General features: G+C 59.7%; 11 protein-coding genes across 11 annotated transcripts; 6 read left to right on the top strand and 5 right to left on the bottom strand.

The window, feature by feature from the left end:
* Positions 1-80: 80 nt before the first annotated feature.
* OT_ostta12g02430 (Macrophage migration inhibitory factor) lies at positions 81-545 on the top strand (the record flags this gene model as incomplete). Its single annotated transcript, XM_022982900.1, has 1 exon — positions 81-545. The coding sequence occupies one exon, from the start codon at positions 81-83 to the stop codon at positions 543-545; it is 465 nt and encodes a 154-aa protein (XP_022840120.1).
* Positions 546-682: 137 nt separating this feature from the next.
* OT_ostta12g02420 (unnamed product) lies at positions 683-1525 on the bottom strand (the record flags this gene model as incomplete). Its single annotated transcript, XM_022982899.1, has 1 exon — positions 683-1525. The coding sequence occupies one exon, from the start codon at positions 1523-1525 to the stop codon at positions 683-685; it is 843 nt and encodes a 280-aa protein (XP_022840119.1).
* Positions 1526-1650: 125 nt separating this feature from the next.
* OT_ostta12g02410 (Membrane-associated, eicosanoid/glutathione metabolism (MAPEG) protein) lies at positions 1651-2292 on the top strand (the record flags this gene model as incomplete). Its single annotated transcript, XM_022982898.1, has 3 exons — positions 1651-1782; positions 1953-2039; positions 2071-2292. The coding sequence occupies 3 exons, from the start codon at positions 1651-1653 to the stop codon at positions 2290-2292; spliced, it is 441 nt and encodes a 146-aa protein (XP_022840118.1).
* Positions 2293-2457: 165 nt separating this feature from the next.
* Positions 2458-5172, top strand: OT_ostta12g02400 (HAD-superfamily hydrolase, subfamily IIB; the record flags this gene model as incomplete). The annotated part of the gene is made up of 2 exons (XM_022982897.1): positions 2458-2503; positions 2687-5172. The coding sequence occupies 2 exons, from the start codon at positions 2458-2460 to the stop codon at positions 5170-5172; spliced, it is 2532 nt and encodes an 843-aa protein (XP_022840117.1).
* A 376-nt stretch (positions 5173-5548) lies between these two features.
* Positions 5549-6216, top strand: OT_ostta12g02390 (Regulatory protein RecX; the record flags this gene model as incomplete). The annotated part of the gene is made up of 2 exons (XM_022982896.1): positions 5549-5860; positions 6034-6216. The coding sequence occupies 2 exons, from the start codon at positions 5549-5551 to the stop codon at positions 6214-6216; spliced, it is 495 nt and encodes a 164-aa protein (XP_022840116.1).
* A 17-nt stretch (positions 6217-6233) lies between these two features.
* On the bottom strand, positions 6234-6974 carry OT_ostta12g02380 (unnamed product; the record flags this gene model as incomplete). Its single annotated transcript, XM_003082338.1, has 1 exon — positions 6234-6974. The coding sequence occupies one exon, from the start codon at positions 6972-6974 to the stop codon at positions 6234-6236; it is 741 nt and encodes a 246-aa protein (XP_003082386.1).
* A 99-nt stretch (positions 6975-7073) lies between these two features.
* OT_ostta12g02370 (Spore coat protein CotH) lies at positions 7074-9164 on the bottom strand (the record flags this gene model as incomplete). The annotated part of the gene is made up of 1 exon (XM_003082337.2): positions 7074-9164. The coding sequence occupies one exon, from the start codon at positions 9162-9164 to the stop codon at positions 7074-7076; it is 2091 nt and encodes a 696-aa protein (XP_003082385.2).
* Positions 9165-9480: 316 nt separating this feature from the next.
* OT_ostta12g02360 (Histidine kinase-like ATPase, ATP-binding domain) lies at positions 9481-12959 on the top strand (the record flags this gene model as incomplete). The annotated part of the gene is made up of 4 exons (XM_022982895.1): positions 9481-9483; positions 9621-9807; positions 9925-9979; positions 10094-12959. The coding sequence occupies 4 exons, from the start codon at positions 9481-9483 to the stop codon at positions 12957-12959; spliced, it is 3111 nt and encodes a 1036-aa protein (XP_022840115.1).
* Positions 12960-13047: 88 nt separating this feature from the next.
* OT_ostta12g02350 (unnamed product) lies at positions 13048-13350 on the top strand (the record flags this gene model as incomplete). The annotated part of the gene is made up of 1 exon (XM_003082335.1): positions 13048-13350. The coding sequence occupies one exon, from the start codon at positions 13048-13050 to the stop codon at positions 13348-13350; it is 303 nt and encodes a 100-aa protein (XP_003082383.1).
* Positions 13351-13763: 413 nt separating this feature from the next.
* OT_ostta12g02340 (Ribonuclease H-like domain) lies at positions 13764-14693 on the bottom strand (the record flags this gene model as incomplete). Its single annotated transcript, XM_022982894.1, has 1 exon — positions 13764-14693. The coding sequence occupies one exon, from the start codon at positions 14691-14693 to the stop codon at positions 13764-13766; it is 930 nt and encodes a 309-aa protein (XP_022840114.1).
* Positions 14694-14901: 208 nt separating this feature from the next.
* OT_ostta12g02330 (Plant specific mitochondrial import receptor subunit TOM20) lies at positions 14902-15525 on the bottom strand (the record flags this gene model as incomplete). Its single annotated transcript, XM_022982893.1, has 1 exon — positions 14902-15525. The coding sequence occupies one exon, from the start codon at positions 15523-15525 to the stop codon at positions 14902-14904; it is 624 nt and encodes a 207-aa protein (XP_022840113.1).
* Positions 15526-15587: the final 62 nt, after the last annotated feature.

Raw genomic sequence — 15587 nt, 5'->3', positions numbered from 1 at the left:
CGCGATCACCTTTCGATCGCGTCCGTGCCTTTCGAACACGACCGATCGAGCGAGCGATCGAGCGACTTGGACGCGCGCGGATGCGGACGACGCGCGCGCGCGCGGCGGGGCGCCCGCGCGCGCCCGCGCGCGGACGCGGACGCGGGCGAACGACGGGCGCGGGGGCGGTTCGGCGCGATCTGTGTCGATTGCCGGGAGATCCGTCGCTCGTGGTGCACACGAATGTGGCGATGGGGGATAAGAAGCGGGCATTCTTGCTCGCGGCGTCGCGCTCGATCGCGGAGACGCTGAAGAAACCGGAGAGTTACGTCGCGGTGTGCGCGATGGATGAGCTGGATGTGATATGGGGAGGGACGAGCGATCCGTGCGCGCTGTGTCGGGTGACGTCGCTCGGGTCGATAAACTTGGAGAATAACAGAGAGCTGAGCGAGGATCTGTGCGAGTTGTTGGGAGAGTTCGGGATCGATGGAAAGCGAGTGTACATCACGTTCGAAGATATTCCGAGGGAGAACATGGGGTACGATTCGGCGACGTTCGCGGGATGAGACGTCGAGGGAAGGGGACGCGTCGACGAAGAGCGACCGTCGCTTGTAATAAACAGCGAGAAGCGCGCGCGCGGAACGAAGAGCACGGCATCGTCGTCGACACATCAATCGTAGAAATACAAGAACGGCGTCGCGGGCTAAATCATCCGGAGTTTCGTGATCTCGCTCGAGGGCGGGAACGCGTCGACTAACAGGACGTTTGGGTCGTTATTGAGCTCGTCCACGACGCCGTGCCAATAAATCACCATCCCTGGTCCGAATCTGTTGACGTAACCCTGAAATTGCTCCAAACCCTTCTCCACGTGCACGATGGGGTCGCTGAACGACGCCTTGGAGTCGATCCAGTTGACGATTCGTCCACGCACCGCGATCGGCACCTCGAGCTTGATATCCGGCGTCCGCGCGTGCCCGTCCGCCCTCAGATCCCGTTCGGTGACGAACGGGATCCCCTCCGCCCGCAAGAGCTCCTCTAACAAATCTTCGTACTCCTTTCCGGCGCCGTGCCGTAACGTATCCACCACGGGCGACGCCTGATGATCCCACGCCGCGACGCGCTCGACGTCCGCGCGCAACCGACGCATGAGCGTCGCCCCGTACTTCGCCGCCACCGTCCCAATCTCCGGCGTCGCCGGTATCCGCGAATACGGCTCTCTCAATATCCCTCCCACCGCCTTGTGCGACACGCCTAAGAGATGTTCGAGCAACAGGCGCATCATCTGACACGCCGGAAAATCCGCATCCGCCGCGACGCGAAAAATATCCTCTCCCTCCGCGTACCGTCTCGCGTGCGCCGCCACGTTCCGTGCGTGTCTCCCGTGATTCCCCCGTATCTTCCTCGACGCCTCCTGCGCGTACACGCTCACCAGGGCATCGAGCGTGACCTCCGGATGCGCTTCAGCGATGGCGTCAACGTCCGGGTACACATCGCACGGCGTCGACGCCAACGCCTCTCGCACGCCCTCGTATCGCTCCAAACGCATCACCGTCTCCGTCGTCCCGTCCCCGCGCGCGCCCGAGGGCGACGCGCGCGCCCGGGAGTGAGGACGACGCGTCGATCGCTCGATGCGAACGGTCACAGCGCGACGTTCGCGCGTTCGACGCACGCATGGCGATCGAGATCCCGAGCGAGTACGGCTACGTCATCGCCGCCATCGGGGCGTGCTTCGTGCCCCTGAGCTACGGCGCCTACCGCGTGGTCGTGGCGAGGAAGACGTTCGGGGTGAAGTATCCAGATTTGGTGCGTCGACGATGGCATCGCGCGCCCTCGTCGCGCGCGCGCGCGCGCGCGCGCGAGGACGACGCCGCGCGCGCATTGGACGCGATGTCGCCCGCCGCGCTCGATCCCGAACCGCGCGCGAGAGAAACGAGACTGACGTCGCGAGACACGGCGGATGTCGCCGCGCGCAGTACGCGCCGCACGGCCACGAAAAGAAGAAAGAATTCGATTGCGTCCAGCGCGGGCATCAGAACACGCTCGAGCAGTTTCCGACGGTGGCGACGACGGCGATGTGCGCCGGTCTCGCAGTTTCCGACGGTGGCGACGACGGCGATGTGCGCCGGTCTCGCGTTTCCGCGCGCCGCCGCGACGTGTCTCGGATTTTGGATCGTCGGTCGCGTGCTGTACATTCGCGGCTACGCCACGGGGGTTCCGGGCAAGCGCCAATTCGGCGGCATCGTCTCCCACTTGGGCGACATACCGCTCGTCATCATGTGTTTCGTCGCCGGCAAGCGATTCATCGACGCGTGAGCGCGTCGAGGCGCCGTCGCCGTCGCCGCGCCGTCCGCGCCGCCTCGAGTCCCTAGCGTTACGAGTCATGAAGCATTCAACCGTTCTTCACACCGTGATACCGGTGCCACGTGTCCCGCCCGCGCGCCTCGCGGCGTTCGCCCGCGCGCGCCTCGCCCGCGCGCGATGCGTCGGACGGCGAATAATAACAGCAGCGTCACCGATCTCCAAGGTGCGCGCGAGACGAGCGACGGGCGAGCGACGAGCGACGCGCGAGCGGTGGACGATCGTTTGGGGTTGCGCGACGCGCGCGGAGAGAATTTCGTAAAAACGACGACGCGCGAGACGAACTCGAGCGCGCGCGCGATCGGACACTGACGAGAGATGCGATATCGTGCGCGCGTTCGATGCGCAGCGCTCGTGGCGAGCGAGGTGGATGTTGGGGGACGTTCGAGCGGCGATCTTAGCGCGCAGAGCGGCGCGAGCGAAACGCGAGGGGACCGCGTTTTCGTCGTGAGTAACACGTTACCGCTGAAGATGCGGGAAGACGCGGCGGCGGGGAAGATGTATGGACACGCGTACGCGTTTGAGGCGGACGAGGAGAGCATATACGATCAATGTCGTGAAGGCGCGTTGAAGGGTGGGCAATTCGAGGTTGTGATAAACGTCGGACAGTTACCGATGGAGGTGCCGATGGAGATGCAGGATGCGGTGGCGAACGATTTAGAGCGACGGTATAACTGTATGCCGGTGTTTCTGCCAAAGGAGGTGAAGGAAAATTTTTACAACGGGTTCTGCAAGCAGTACATGTGGCCGCTCATGCATTACGTGTTGCCGATGTCGCCGATGGACGCGAGGTTCGAGACGCATCAGTGGCAGGCATACATCGCTTCGAACAAGCGATTCGCGGATAAGTTGATGGAAACGGTGAGCAGTGATGACGATTTGGTGTGGGTGAACGACTATCACCTCATGCTGTTGCCGACGTTTTTGCGAAAGCGTTTCAACGCCGTCAAGTGCGGCTTCTTTTTGCACTGCCCTTTTCCGTCGAGCGAAATCTTTAGGACGACACCGACGCGGGATTTGATCCTGCGCGGACTCTTAAATGCCGACTTCGTCGGGTTTCACACGTTCGATTACGCGCGTCACTTTTTGTCTTGCTGCACTCGTTTACTCGGATTAAACCATAGAATGGAGCGCGGGTCGCTCGTGATAGACAATCACGGCAGGCTCGTCTCGGTGAAAATCTGTCCGACTGGCGTCAAGATATCTCGCTTGCAACAAGTTTTAGATACCGACGTGTGCAGGAATAGACGCCAGGAGCTCCTCAAAGAGGTCGCGGGGCGCAAAATCTTGCTCGGCGTCGATGATTTCGACGAGTTCAAGGGCATAGATCTTAGGATGACTGCGTTTGAGCGCATGCTCGAAGAGCACCCCAGGCTCGCCGAACAGGTGTGTCTCATGCAGACGTGCACCCCGCCTCGCTCGAGTGGAAGGGATATCAATGAGCTGCGCAATACCGTGAATGAGTTGGTGGAGAGGATCAACGCCAAGTATTCGGTGAACGGCGTCCCAGTGCTCAAGTTTGAAATCAAGCCCGTGGCGATTCACGAGCGCATCGCTCTGCACTCTGTAGCAGATGTTTCCGTCGTCACCGCAACGCGGGATGGGATGAACCTCGCTCCGTACGAGTACATCACGTGTCGACAAGGGCCCTCGGACGAGGCGCGGGGCACGGCGGAGGGTTTTTCCCTACCGCGCCAATCCGCCTTGATTATTTCAGAGTTCACGGGGTGCTCACCGTCGCTCTCTGGCGCGCTTCGCGTCAACCCCTGGCACATTCAAGACGTTGCGGATGCGATGTATAAAGCGCTTCAAATGAGCGGTCACGAGCACGAGGCTCGACACGAGAAACACTGGCGATACGTGAGCGAGCATCACGTCGGATTCTGGGCGCAATCCTGTCTGGCTGAGTTACAGCGCGTGACGGAGAAAGCGAACGGCAACAGGTGCTATGGCTTGGGCTTCGGCTTGAACTTCAGAGTCGTCCATCTGAGCTCTCAGTTCCGAAAGCTCGACACGCCCACTGTCGTCGCCGATTATCTCAAGGCGAAGCGGAGAAAGCTCGTTATTGATTACGACGGTACGCTCGTTCCGCTGGTGTCCTACGCACAACCGCCGTCGGCGCATTTATTATCCCTTCTCACCGTTCTCACGAGTGATCAAGCGAACGAGGTGTGCATCGTCTCTGGACGCGAGCGCGGGACCTTGGATAAATGGTTTGGCAACATTCCCAGACTTTGGATGGTCGCGGAACACGGGTATTGGTTCCGGAAGGGCTCGGACGTGGCGTGGAAGGAGCTCGCACCTATCGGCACCGACACGAGCGTTCACGAGTGGAAAGAAACCGTCTTACCGATCCTAGAGCAATACTCGGAGGCTACGGACGGTTCATTCATTCAAACGAAGGAGAGTGCGTACGTCTGGCATTATCGCGACGCCGACCCCGACTTCGGGGCCTGGCAGGCGAAGGAGCTTCTTGACCACCTCGATAGCGTTTTGCACGGCGACGGAGTCGACGTTATCTCTGGCAACGGCACCGTGGAGATCAAGCCCAAGGGCGTGCACAAGGGTCTCGTCATCGACGAGCTCCTCAACGTTGACGAGGCCGCGTCCAACGTCGCCGATTTTGTGCTCGCGGTCGGCGATGATAAATCCGACGAGGACATGTTTAGCGCCGTGGCGACGCACACCGCGCTCCCGCTCTACGCTGGCTCGAGCGTGTACACGTCCACCATCGGTCAAAAGCCGAGCAAGGCCCCCGCGTACCTCGACGACACCGATGACGTGGTCAATCTCTTGCAAACCCTCGCGCAGTACAACGTGTGCCACAGGCACTGATCGACTGATGACGAGCCGACGACGGCGGCGGCGCGAGCTCTCATAGTCACTTTTCACTTTTGTAACGCCAACCGATACTAGGAACCTCCACTTCGCGACTCGCGTGATCGCTCACATGCTCGCGAGAATCGTCACGCGCGTCGTCCATGGCGTGAAGCGTGATGCGTCGTCGTCCGCGATCGCATCGCGACCGACGTCGACGTTTCGGCTGCGATTCCAACTGAGCTCAAAAATCACATCTTCAGCATCCACTCGGTCTTCATCCGATTACTCCGCGCTCACGACGAGAAGGGCGATGGGACGACGCCCGAGACGCGCGCACGCGCATGCGTCGTCGAACGAGTCGTCGGGGGATAAAATCGACTCGAAGTCGAAGATGTTCGAGGCGCTGAAAGGGAGAGACTTTTCAAACGTCCCGCTCGGGACGTTTCGACCGACGCGCGTGGACGAGGCCAAGGCGCAGATCGCCCGGTTCTTAGGTGCACGCATGCGAACAAAGCGCGAGTTGTTTGAAAAGTTAACGAGAGATAAGGGGTACGAGGAGGAGGACGCGATCGAGGCGCTGCGTGCGATGGAAGCGGCGGGCGCGGTGAGCGACGCGGCGTACTCGGAGGCGTTCGCGAGGCACAAGTGGCGCACGGCGAATTGGGCGGCGATGCGAATCAGGCGGTCGTTGCGGGAGAAAGGGGTGAGCGATCGAGATATAGACGTTGGTTTATCGACGGTTTTCGGTGAGGGTGGGTCGATTCGCGTCGATGCGTACGTAGAGGACGAGGAGGAGGATGAGTGGGACGAGGAGGTGGATCTGACGCGCGTACGCTCGGCGCAGCTTCTGCGCGCCGCCCGCGCGCAGTTTAATAGGAACATGCGAGGCGACGCGCAAGCGCGCGTGCGGCGACTCATGTCGTGGCTCGAACGTCGGGGGCACAGTGGACCGGTGGTCATGGATATCGTGAAGGTGTTGAAAAGCGAGTTGGATCAAGGCTACGACGACGAGGACGACGCCTTTCGCGCATATTAGGAACGAAATGTAATCGGGTATAGGATAGAATGTAGCTTATTCACGGCGCTCCCGTCTTTGCAGCCTTTGCCGCTTGCAGCAAACCTCCGAGCTCGAGCGGGACACCCGTGAGCGCGACGATCAAGCCGAACCCGGCGAACATGTACGCGAAGGTCCCGACGACGTTGATGCAGAACACCGTGATCGCGAACGCCCACTTCTTATCGTTATTCGGCGCGTACTTTCGGAAAAACTCGACAATCTTATCCGTTCCCGGCGAGATGGCCACCGAGAGCGCCATCCGCGCCGGCCTCAAGAAGTTTTGAATCATCCAAAATCCAAAGTACGAGCTCGCGAACGTCTTCATCGACAACGAGCTCGTCAACGGACTCGCCCCGGTCGTCTTCACCGCCGTGTACGTCGCCAGCATGAGCGACGAGACGTAGAACACGTTGCTGACGAACCCGTACGAGAGCAAAGCCGCGCTACCGAGGCTCGCGATCTTCTTCTTATCGATCTTCGTCGCCGCGCGCCACCACGCCGCGACGCGCCGCGCGAGCGTCTCTTCGCTCGGTGACTCCGATGGCGTCTCCGACGCGTCCGCGGACGCGCGCGCGGCGACGGGACGTCGATGACACCCGAACGCGTCTCTCGCGTCCCGCGTCGTGCGCGCGAACGACGACGCGAGGGCGATGACGACGACGCGGCTTGGCGTCCCAGAGCGCGCGCGACGCGCCGAGCTCGTTCGCGTCGACGCGCGGTTCGCTCGCGGCGCGAGCACGCTCGCGGCTATGGCTCGCATGCTACGTGCTCGTCGACGACGTTCGACGCGCGCGGGCGCCGGTGAGTGCGGGGCGGTGGGCGAAAAGCGATGCGTTCGTCGTCGTGACAGTTGCGCGAGTCATAGCCGCGCGGGCTTCACGGTGAACATTCGCGGGTCATCGACGTCGAGATCGCGGTAAAAGTTGCCCTGCACAAAGAGACCCTGTGGGTATTCCCGTCGCGCCCACGTCGCGCGATTCCTGAACTCCTTCGCGTTCTTCACGACGAAGAGGACGCGTCCCGGTCCCATGACGGAGCCGGGCTTGAGCGTCCACGTCCATCCACCGGGCGTGGAGACGATCCAATCGCTGACGTCCACGGCGAATCCGTTCGGATTGCTCAGCTTGACGTACGATTCGTCGCCAGAGCGTTGGGCGTGTGAGACGTACACGCGCGCGTTCGATGGTATCGAGGGCGGAATCATGTAACTGTACTGCTCGAACAACTGTTTTCGCCTGGTTGGGACGATGACGTCGAGCAGGTTGTTCACGCCTTGATCGATGGCGCGCCCGGCGCCGACGCCCCACTTCTTGCTGTCTCTGAGTGCGTCTTTTCGAATTAGATTGACCTTTCGGCGGACGTAATCATCCACGAATGAGGTGGCCAGGATTTGATCCATCAAAGTACGAAGCCGTGTGAGGTACATCTCCTTGACGGGCCAGACGCTCAGCATGACGTCAATTAAAACGTTGTAAGTGCTTCGTGGATCCTGTTCGGGACGACTCCCATCCCAGTAAAAGATGTCTTGCGGGTGGTTGCGGTCGCAGTAGAGCGGCGAGTTGAACTTTTCGCAGCTTAAGATACAGTACAGGTTTGCCGTCGCCGCGCACTCGCTGGGCTTGCACAAAGATGTCCCGTACCTCTTGTCGCTTGGAAAGATATCCTCCACGTCCCAGGGTATGCGAGTCCACTCTCCCGTCCAATCTCGATGCATGTAGTAGTTCTTCGTGCATCGATCGGCGCCCAGCATGAGCGTTTGGGCCGCCATTTCATTCACGAGGGATGGCAAATTGAGATGGTCGAATAAAAGGTAAGCCTCGCCCTCGGGATTTCTCCTCACTCTCTCAATCACGTCATTCGTGAGTTGCCACAGGTCGTCCCATTTATCGCGCGGCTTCGAAGCTTTGCGATAAATTTCCGGACAGCCATCGTTCATCCACTCGCGGCGGTAGTCCGGCGTGGCGTAAGGGCACGGTAAGCTTGGGTCGCCGGCGCGAAGGTTACTGTACTTCCAGTTTACCGCCTTGTACAGAGAGTAACCGTCTCCAGTAAAGAGATTGTTCCGCTTTAAGAACCGCTTATCGACCTGTTCGATGAGGGACCACAGACCGTAATACTCGTTGTTCACGCGCACGTGCACGTGTCGAGTCAACGGCGCCGGAACGCCCGCTCGTCTCAAAATTGCAAATCCCAAGTTCTCCCGCATGTACGTCTCCTCTCCCGGCTCCTGGTAGTGCGAATTGAGATTAATCTCGCTCACTCGACTCATGTTCGCGTTCAATTTGAATCGCCTTCGTCCGAAATCGAGCTTGAACTTGCGCTTCGGCCAGTTCGCCGCCGAGAGTTCAACGCCGATGACGGCTTCGTTCCTGTTCGAGCCGCGACGACGCATGAACACGTCGTCGTAGTACCGACCCTCGAAATACACCGCGACCCGCTCACCCGCATCCGTGGTAATTTTATCGTAATCAGGCGTCCAAACGTGCAAGATCGGCAGCGGCGTCTCCTCCTTCACCCGTCGCTCCAGCGCCGCGCCGCGCCACGCGCTCGTCGCCCGCGCCGTCCCCGCCGCGACTGAAACCTTCACCCGCACCCGCTCGCCCTCCGGCGCCCCGTTCGTATCGCACCATCCAGTAAATCGCATCCGTCCACGCTCGTCGTTTCCATCGTATCGCATGCCCGTCGTCCGTTCCGCCCCCCACCCGAGCGCGCACGTCGCGCGCGCCGCCGTCGCCGCCCCCCCCCCCTCCACGACCGCGCGCACCTCCACGGCGTCCCCCGAGCCCAGGCCCGCGCCCGAGGCCACGTCCACGTCCACCGTGATCGCTCCCGCGCCCGTTCCCGTCCCCAGCAGCGCGCACGTCACCACCACCAGCGCCGCGCCCAGACCTCGACCCTCGTTCGCACGACGCCCTCGCCGCGGCCGCGCACCGCGCGCGCGCGCGTCCATCCCGCGCGTCGCGCGCGGTGCCGACGATGTAAATTATTCGTCGTCGATCGCGCGCGCGGACGACGCGAACGGGCGCGCGCGGACGACGCGCGGCGACGTCGAGGCGTCGTCGCGGTCGAGGGTCGAAAGTCGCGCGGGCGAGGTAACGTCGACGCCGACAGTCTCGGACGCGGCGCGCGCGCGCGCGCGGGGCGGGAGATCGGCGGGGGTTAATTTACCGCGACGATCGCGCGCGCGGACGCCGGGCGCGACGGCGGGGGGCGACCGGGAGACGATCGAGGACGCGACGGCGCGAGACGTGGGCGCGACGGTGGTCATGGTGCGGTGCGCGGGCGACGCGTGGCGTGGCGTCGCGTGTGCTCGGTCCGGACGCCGATGGACGGTGGGCTCGGGTGGACGTGGACGTGGGCGCGATGACTGACGACGTGGGATCGCGAACGGACGCGACCGACGCAGAGACGGAAGCAGAAGCCGTCGCGGACGGATTTCGGCGGATTGGACGGCGGCGGCGACGAACGCGCGGAGGACGGCGCGAACGTGCGCGATGTGATGGTCCCGAACGCGGTGGTGACGTTCGATGGGATAAAATCAGAGGGTGGCGGGCGGATGGAGCACTCGAAGGCGCATCCGAGGATGTTAAAGAGTGCGTGGCGCGCCGAATCGAGATTCGGTTTCGGAAATCGGCGTTTCCGAAACGCGCGCGGGACGACGGAGACGTAGCGGACTGACGGGTGATTGGCGTTCGCGATCGCGATTGTAGGTAACGCGACGAGTCACGTGTGGCCGCTCGGTGCGATTGCCGAGCTCATCGATAAGTGCGTGACTCGATCGAGCCGATTTGTTCTCGAAGAGCGCTCGCGCTTGATTTTGAGACGATTTCGGAGCGCGAGAGGACTGACGAGCGACCGCCGCGGATTCGCGACGCACAGCGCGCAGGACGCCGAGTGCGGTGCCACAGCAGTACACGTGGATGTTATCGATTTAGACGTGCACTTCGTGAAGAACCCCGACAATTATCGCGCCATCATCGTTCAGGATGACGGCGTAGGAATGAATCGACGCCTGCTTCACGGGATGCTCTCCTTCGGGTTCAGCGACAAGGAACACAAGTCTGGGAACGTCGGGAGATTTGGTATCGGGTTCAAGTCTGGATCGATGCGATTGGCAAAGGATGTGCTTATTTTCACTAAGCGTGAAGGTTATGCACACGCGGCGTTTCTCTCGCAGTCCTTCTTGGATGGCGAGGGTTACGACGACATTCTCATTCCGATGTTTTCATGGAGACACGAGCGCGACGCAGTGACGGGGAAAATGGTGTACGTCGCAACCGAGCCCGTTGACACAAAGAAGTGGGATGATCATATGTCCGTGATTTTTAAGTATTCCTTCGCCAGGACGGAGGCGGATCTCTTGAAACAGTTGGACAAGATTTCGGGGAAACACGGCACCCGCATCGTGCTCTTCAACCTGCGTGACCCGCCAGAACTGGATTGGAGCTTCACGGATGATATTCGTCTCGTCGGGGCATTTCATGATAGTGGAGATATGAGTGGGTCGAGACGCGACGGCGGGCGCGGACCTGTGTTTCAACAAACGCGCGAAGGTCAGCAGCAGTCGCTCGACGTGCCGGAGGATTACAGTCTTCGAGCGTACATGGAGATTCTCTACTTAGAGCCGCGGTGCACATTCACTCTGCGCGGCAAGAAGGTCGAAACGCGCCATCCGATCACATCTATGCTTAAGGAAGAGTACTATATATTTCCACCATACAAACCGAGAGGTGCGGAGCACTCCCCCTTCATCTTTCACATGGGCTACGCGAAGGAAAGCACTTCTCACTCGAAGAAGTGTGGTTTCCATATTTACAACAAGAACCGATTGATTCGATTGTACCAGCGATTTGGATCGCAGTTGCAGGCAAACACTATGATGAAGGATCTTCTCGGCGTCATCGAAGCGGACGCGCTGGAGCCGACGCACAATAAGCAGGCATTCAGGGAGGTTGACGTGCTGTACCAGAAATTCAAGAAGCAAATCGTTGAGTGTATGAAAGATTACTACTTTGGCATTCAGACGAAACGCTTCGCTGGTGGAGGAGGACGAAAAGATGATGGTCGACGCACGAAAAGCAAGAAGGCGACGAAGCGTAAAAAAGTGCTCCGAGGGAAGAAGCCGAACGGATCCGGTGCGGTGAGTTCAGATGAAAACGGCGACGCCGACAACGAGCAAGTTGAGCCACGTCAAACATCAGCGCGTAGAGGTCGCTCCGCGACGCCCCAGTCGCGAATGCAGTCGATTCATCGCATCATTATGACCAACAAAAATGCGTATATGTTTCTCAAACCCGTCGATCCAGTTTATTGGGAGATTCCCGATTACTTCGACGTGATTAAAAATCCGATGGACCTCGGGACAATCATGACCAAACTTGAGAAACGTGAGTACGAAAACCAGCCGAGTGCGTACGCAGCGGACGTTCGCCTCGTGTGGTCAAACGCGATGACGTACAACAAAGAAGAAGAACCCGTGTATAAGATGGCGCGCATCATGTCGAGAGAGTTTGAGTATCAGTGGTCGTCAAAATTTTTAGAACTTGACCTCACCTCCACGAAGATAGAGGGTGCAGCCGAAGAAGAGGAGGAGTCTGATGAAGACGAGTACGAAGATGTCAAATCTCCCGCGTCTGTTGTAGAACGGCCGAGTAGAAAACGTCAGATTGTTGAAGCTATGGGCGACGGAGAAGCGAAGGAAGGCAAGCTCCCTGAAAGTCGAAACACACCTAGACTGTTGCAGAACAACGTGGTGGCATCCTCCGCATCCGATAAGAGGCACGAAAAACCCGGTGTGCCGATGCGATTCGTTCGTGTTCCGAATGCACTGACGTCTATCATGGACGAAAGTTACTTCAAGAACATTGAGGACACCTTCTTGCGACTAGAGCAGGAACTCGCCGAGGAGCGGGCAATGAACGCGCGCATCATTGACGAAAATCTCAAGCGAGGCGTGAACAACTCGGAAACGGTGAGTGTAGAAGAATTAGAAACATATGCAGATGAACTCGCGAGATTACGCGAGCGCGTTAAAGTGTACGAAGACTTGCTCGAGGAAGAGCGTGGGAGAACTCGCAACCTTGAGGAGCGAATCGAGAAGCTTAAGGCTGAGAAGCAGGCGCTAAAAGAGAAGAGGAACAAGAGTAAATCTGGTGGGGGAAGTGGAGGTAGAGAAGGAGGTTGGCGCACTAGGCGTGCGACCGGAGTCCCGGCGATTGACGAAGAAACTGAGAAATTGTACCAGTACTGCGAGAGGAATTGTCCGTACGAAGTCAACGTTGGTGAAGTTTTGAAGGATTGGAAAGTGCATATTTTTGAGCGTAAAGGAGGCATTCACGCTGGTGCGTTTTATAACGAGTATGTCTCTCCGGATGGCACAAAGTGCCGCTCGATGAAAGAGGTGGTGGCGTATCTCACCAACGGTACGATCGCAAAGGATCAAGCACCGATGGTTGAGGTAAAGGCTGATCCGAAAGTCACCGATACGACCGCGGTTCCTCAGACGCAACCGCCAGAAGAACGTGAGGCAGAGCGGACAGTGACGGCATTCTCGAACGAAATGTTTCCAAAGACGGAGTCACCGACAGGAGTGTCCGCTGAGGCGAGAGAACAGGCTCCCGAGCAGGCGCCACCGAAAGCACCGTCCCCCGCCACATTCGACACCGAACAGCCCGTCGACGCCCTCTCAATGGATGTTCACGCCGTCACTGCGCCCATGGACGTGGACACCGTGATCATAAATTAAATAGAAAACGTGTACAGTACTCGTCATATCTAATTCCAACAAACCGAGCGACTCGTACCGCTTTGGCATCACACCGCGTCCGCCCCTCATGTCTGGCGACGATCGATCGTCGTCCGCCGCGACCGCATCGACGCCCTTCGCACATCTAACTTTCACACCAGGCGCGCGCGTGCGATCAAAGAGCGTGAACGCGAGTGAGGGGACGCGCGGTGACTTTCAGGAGGATTGTCTGAGCTGTCGAGTAATCGGCACCTCCGCGTGCGTTCTCGGGGCGTCCATGGTGTTCAGGGAGGTCTTTCGAGAACCTCGACGGCCGTTGATGCATCGAGGGGCGATGGGGGCGTTCGCGGGGGCATTTCTCGCGCTCGGGGCGTATCGCGCGGTGATTTAGGCGAAGCGAACAACGAGGCGCGGTCACGTGCGCGCGCGCGCGACGCGGTGGACGTCAACGGGTCGAGATGCGTGCGTCACTCGCGTTGATGAGTGGATAAGTATTGAAGTAGTGTGTCTTTCGAACGCGACGGCGATGCGACGGCGTCGATTCCGCCGAGCGCGCGCTTCGGCGACGATTTCAAACGTCGCCGCCGAAGACGGGCGTCGTCCTCGATCGAACGTTCCTGTAAAGTAGTGATGGTCGTGTTAAATTAACGCGACGCGTTGTACCGCGCGTCCTCGATTCCACGCTCGAAGTGGCGCATCGAGCGCGAACGACGTCGAACGGATCGATCGCGCGAACGCCACACCCTCGCGCGGTGCCCAGACTTCCTCTCGGAGGCACGAAAATGATTGTAACACTACATAGCTCTACTCCTTCTTCTTTCGGCATTCGGGCCACTTCGAGAGATCCATGTGCTTTATCGGAGCGAACGTCTTCCTGTGGTACACGCACGGGCCGTACTTGTCGATCGCCGCCATGTGAGCCTTGGTTCCGTATCCTTTGTGGTCCTTGAAGCCGTACATCGGAAACTCTTTATCAATCTCAACCATCATCCTGTCCCGGGTCACCTTGGCAATGATAGACGCGGCCGCGATCGCGACATTCTTCGCGTCACCTTTGACGATCGCCTCCGCCTTACCCTCGAGCGGTTTTGGGACTCGATTACCGTCTATGAGTACCCAATCGACGTTCGGCACGTCCAGCGCGCTTCGCGTCATCGCCTCCATCGTGCACTCCAAGATGTTTATCTCATCGATGCGATCCTGATCGATCACACACACCCCGTACTCGATCTCTTTGTTTGCCATCAGTTCCTCGAAGATCTCCTCTCGGCCCTCCTCGGTGAGCTGTTTCGAGTCGTTCACGCAGTCGACGACGCAATCCTTCGGAACGAAGCACGCGGCGGCCACCACCGGTCCCGCCAGCGGCCCTCTTCCAGCCTCATCGACCCCAACGACGCGGTGTCTCCCGGCGTCCCAGTGTTTCTTCTCGTGCGAGCGATCCGGTCCGGGCCCGGTTTGTTTCTTCGCCCGCTTCGCCGGAGACGCGTCCAAAGTCTCCGGCTTTCGCGTCTCGCGCCCGCTCTTCGTCTTCGTCGTCTTCGCCTTGGCGGTCGTCTTCGACGCGGTCTTCGACACGTCTTCGTCCGTCGCGTTCGTCGTCTTGGCGACGCGAGAGACCTCGGCGTCGAGCGTTTTATTTGCGCCCATGTTTACACCTCGTTGTAAAAATGCGCCGAGACCCATCTGCGTCTTCGGTTTAACCGCGCCGGCGGCGGTGATCTTGTTCGTGGACATCGCGTTAGTGATCGTCAATCGAGCGCAGAGGCGCGGAAGCATGCGCTGGAATGAGGTTTTGTGGATCAACGCGCGTCTGTCGGCGGCGCGTTTGAAATTATTATGAAGTGTGAAGTGTCTCTACAGCGCCTAGGATTCGTTTACTCGTCGCGCGCGCGTCGCGAATCGCCGATGTTAAGATCTTTATGCTTTTTCACAGCGCGGATGCTCACGGTTGCCCAACCGGGGCTTGCATTTGCGCCATGACGACCCACGAGGCGGCGATGAGACCGAAGGTGCACCAGCCCGCCACGTCCCACCAGAAGTCACTCTCGCCCTCACCCTTACCCGCGGCGCCGTAGCTGTACCCCTGACCACCGCCCCCGTACGCCCCCTGCGCCGCCGCCTGCTCCGCGAGCTGACGCTGCAACTCGGCGTGCAAACCAGGCGCCTTATCCGTCATCTCCAGCGCTTTCTTGTAAATCTCATTCGTCGGCTCCTCAGCCAGCGCCCTGCGAAAGCACGATTTCGCCTCCTCGAAGTACCGCATCGCCTCCCTCGCGTCGGGAAATAAAAACCCTTGACTTGTCAGCGCGTTTCCGAGGCACCACAGCGCGTCGTGCTTCTTCGGATTGATCGCGAGCGCCTGCTCAAACTTTTCCACCGCGTCCTCGATCATGTCCACCGCCTCGGGCCCTTGACGAAAGTGCGCGAGCTCTAACAGGGCGCCACCCCACCGGGTCAACACCTGGGCATCTCGAGGATTTTGTTGATGCTCGATCTCGGCGCGCTGTCGCGCGTCCTCGAAGAAGAGCATGCGCTCGACCTCTTCTCTCGGTAAACCTTCGGACATGATTTGATTTCGGCGCAGATCTCTCGCGCGTGCGCTCGGTTCGCGGTGATTTCACGACCGAT

Source organism: Ostreococcus tauri, assembly GCF_000214015.3.
Source record: "Ostreococcus tauri WGS project CAID00000000 data, contig chromosome 12, whole genome shotgun sequence".
Lineage (NCBI taxonomy): Eukaryota > Viridiplantae > Chlorophyta > Mamiellophyceae > Mamiellales > Bathycoccaceae > Ostreococcus > Ostreococcus tauri.
The sequence above is the reverse complement of the archived record's forward strand: the minus strand, read 5'-3'. Positions and strand labels throughout refer to the sequence as shown.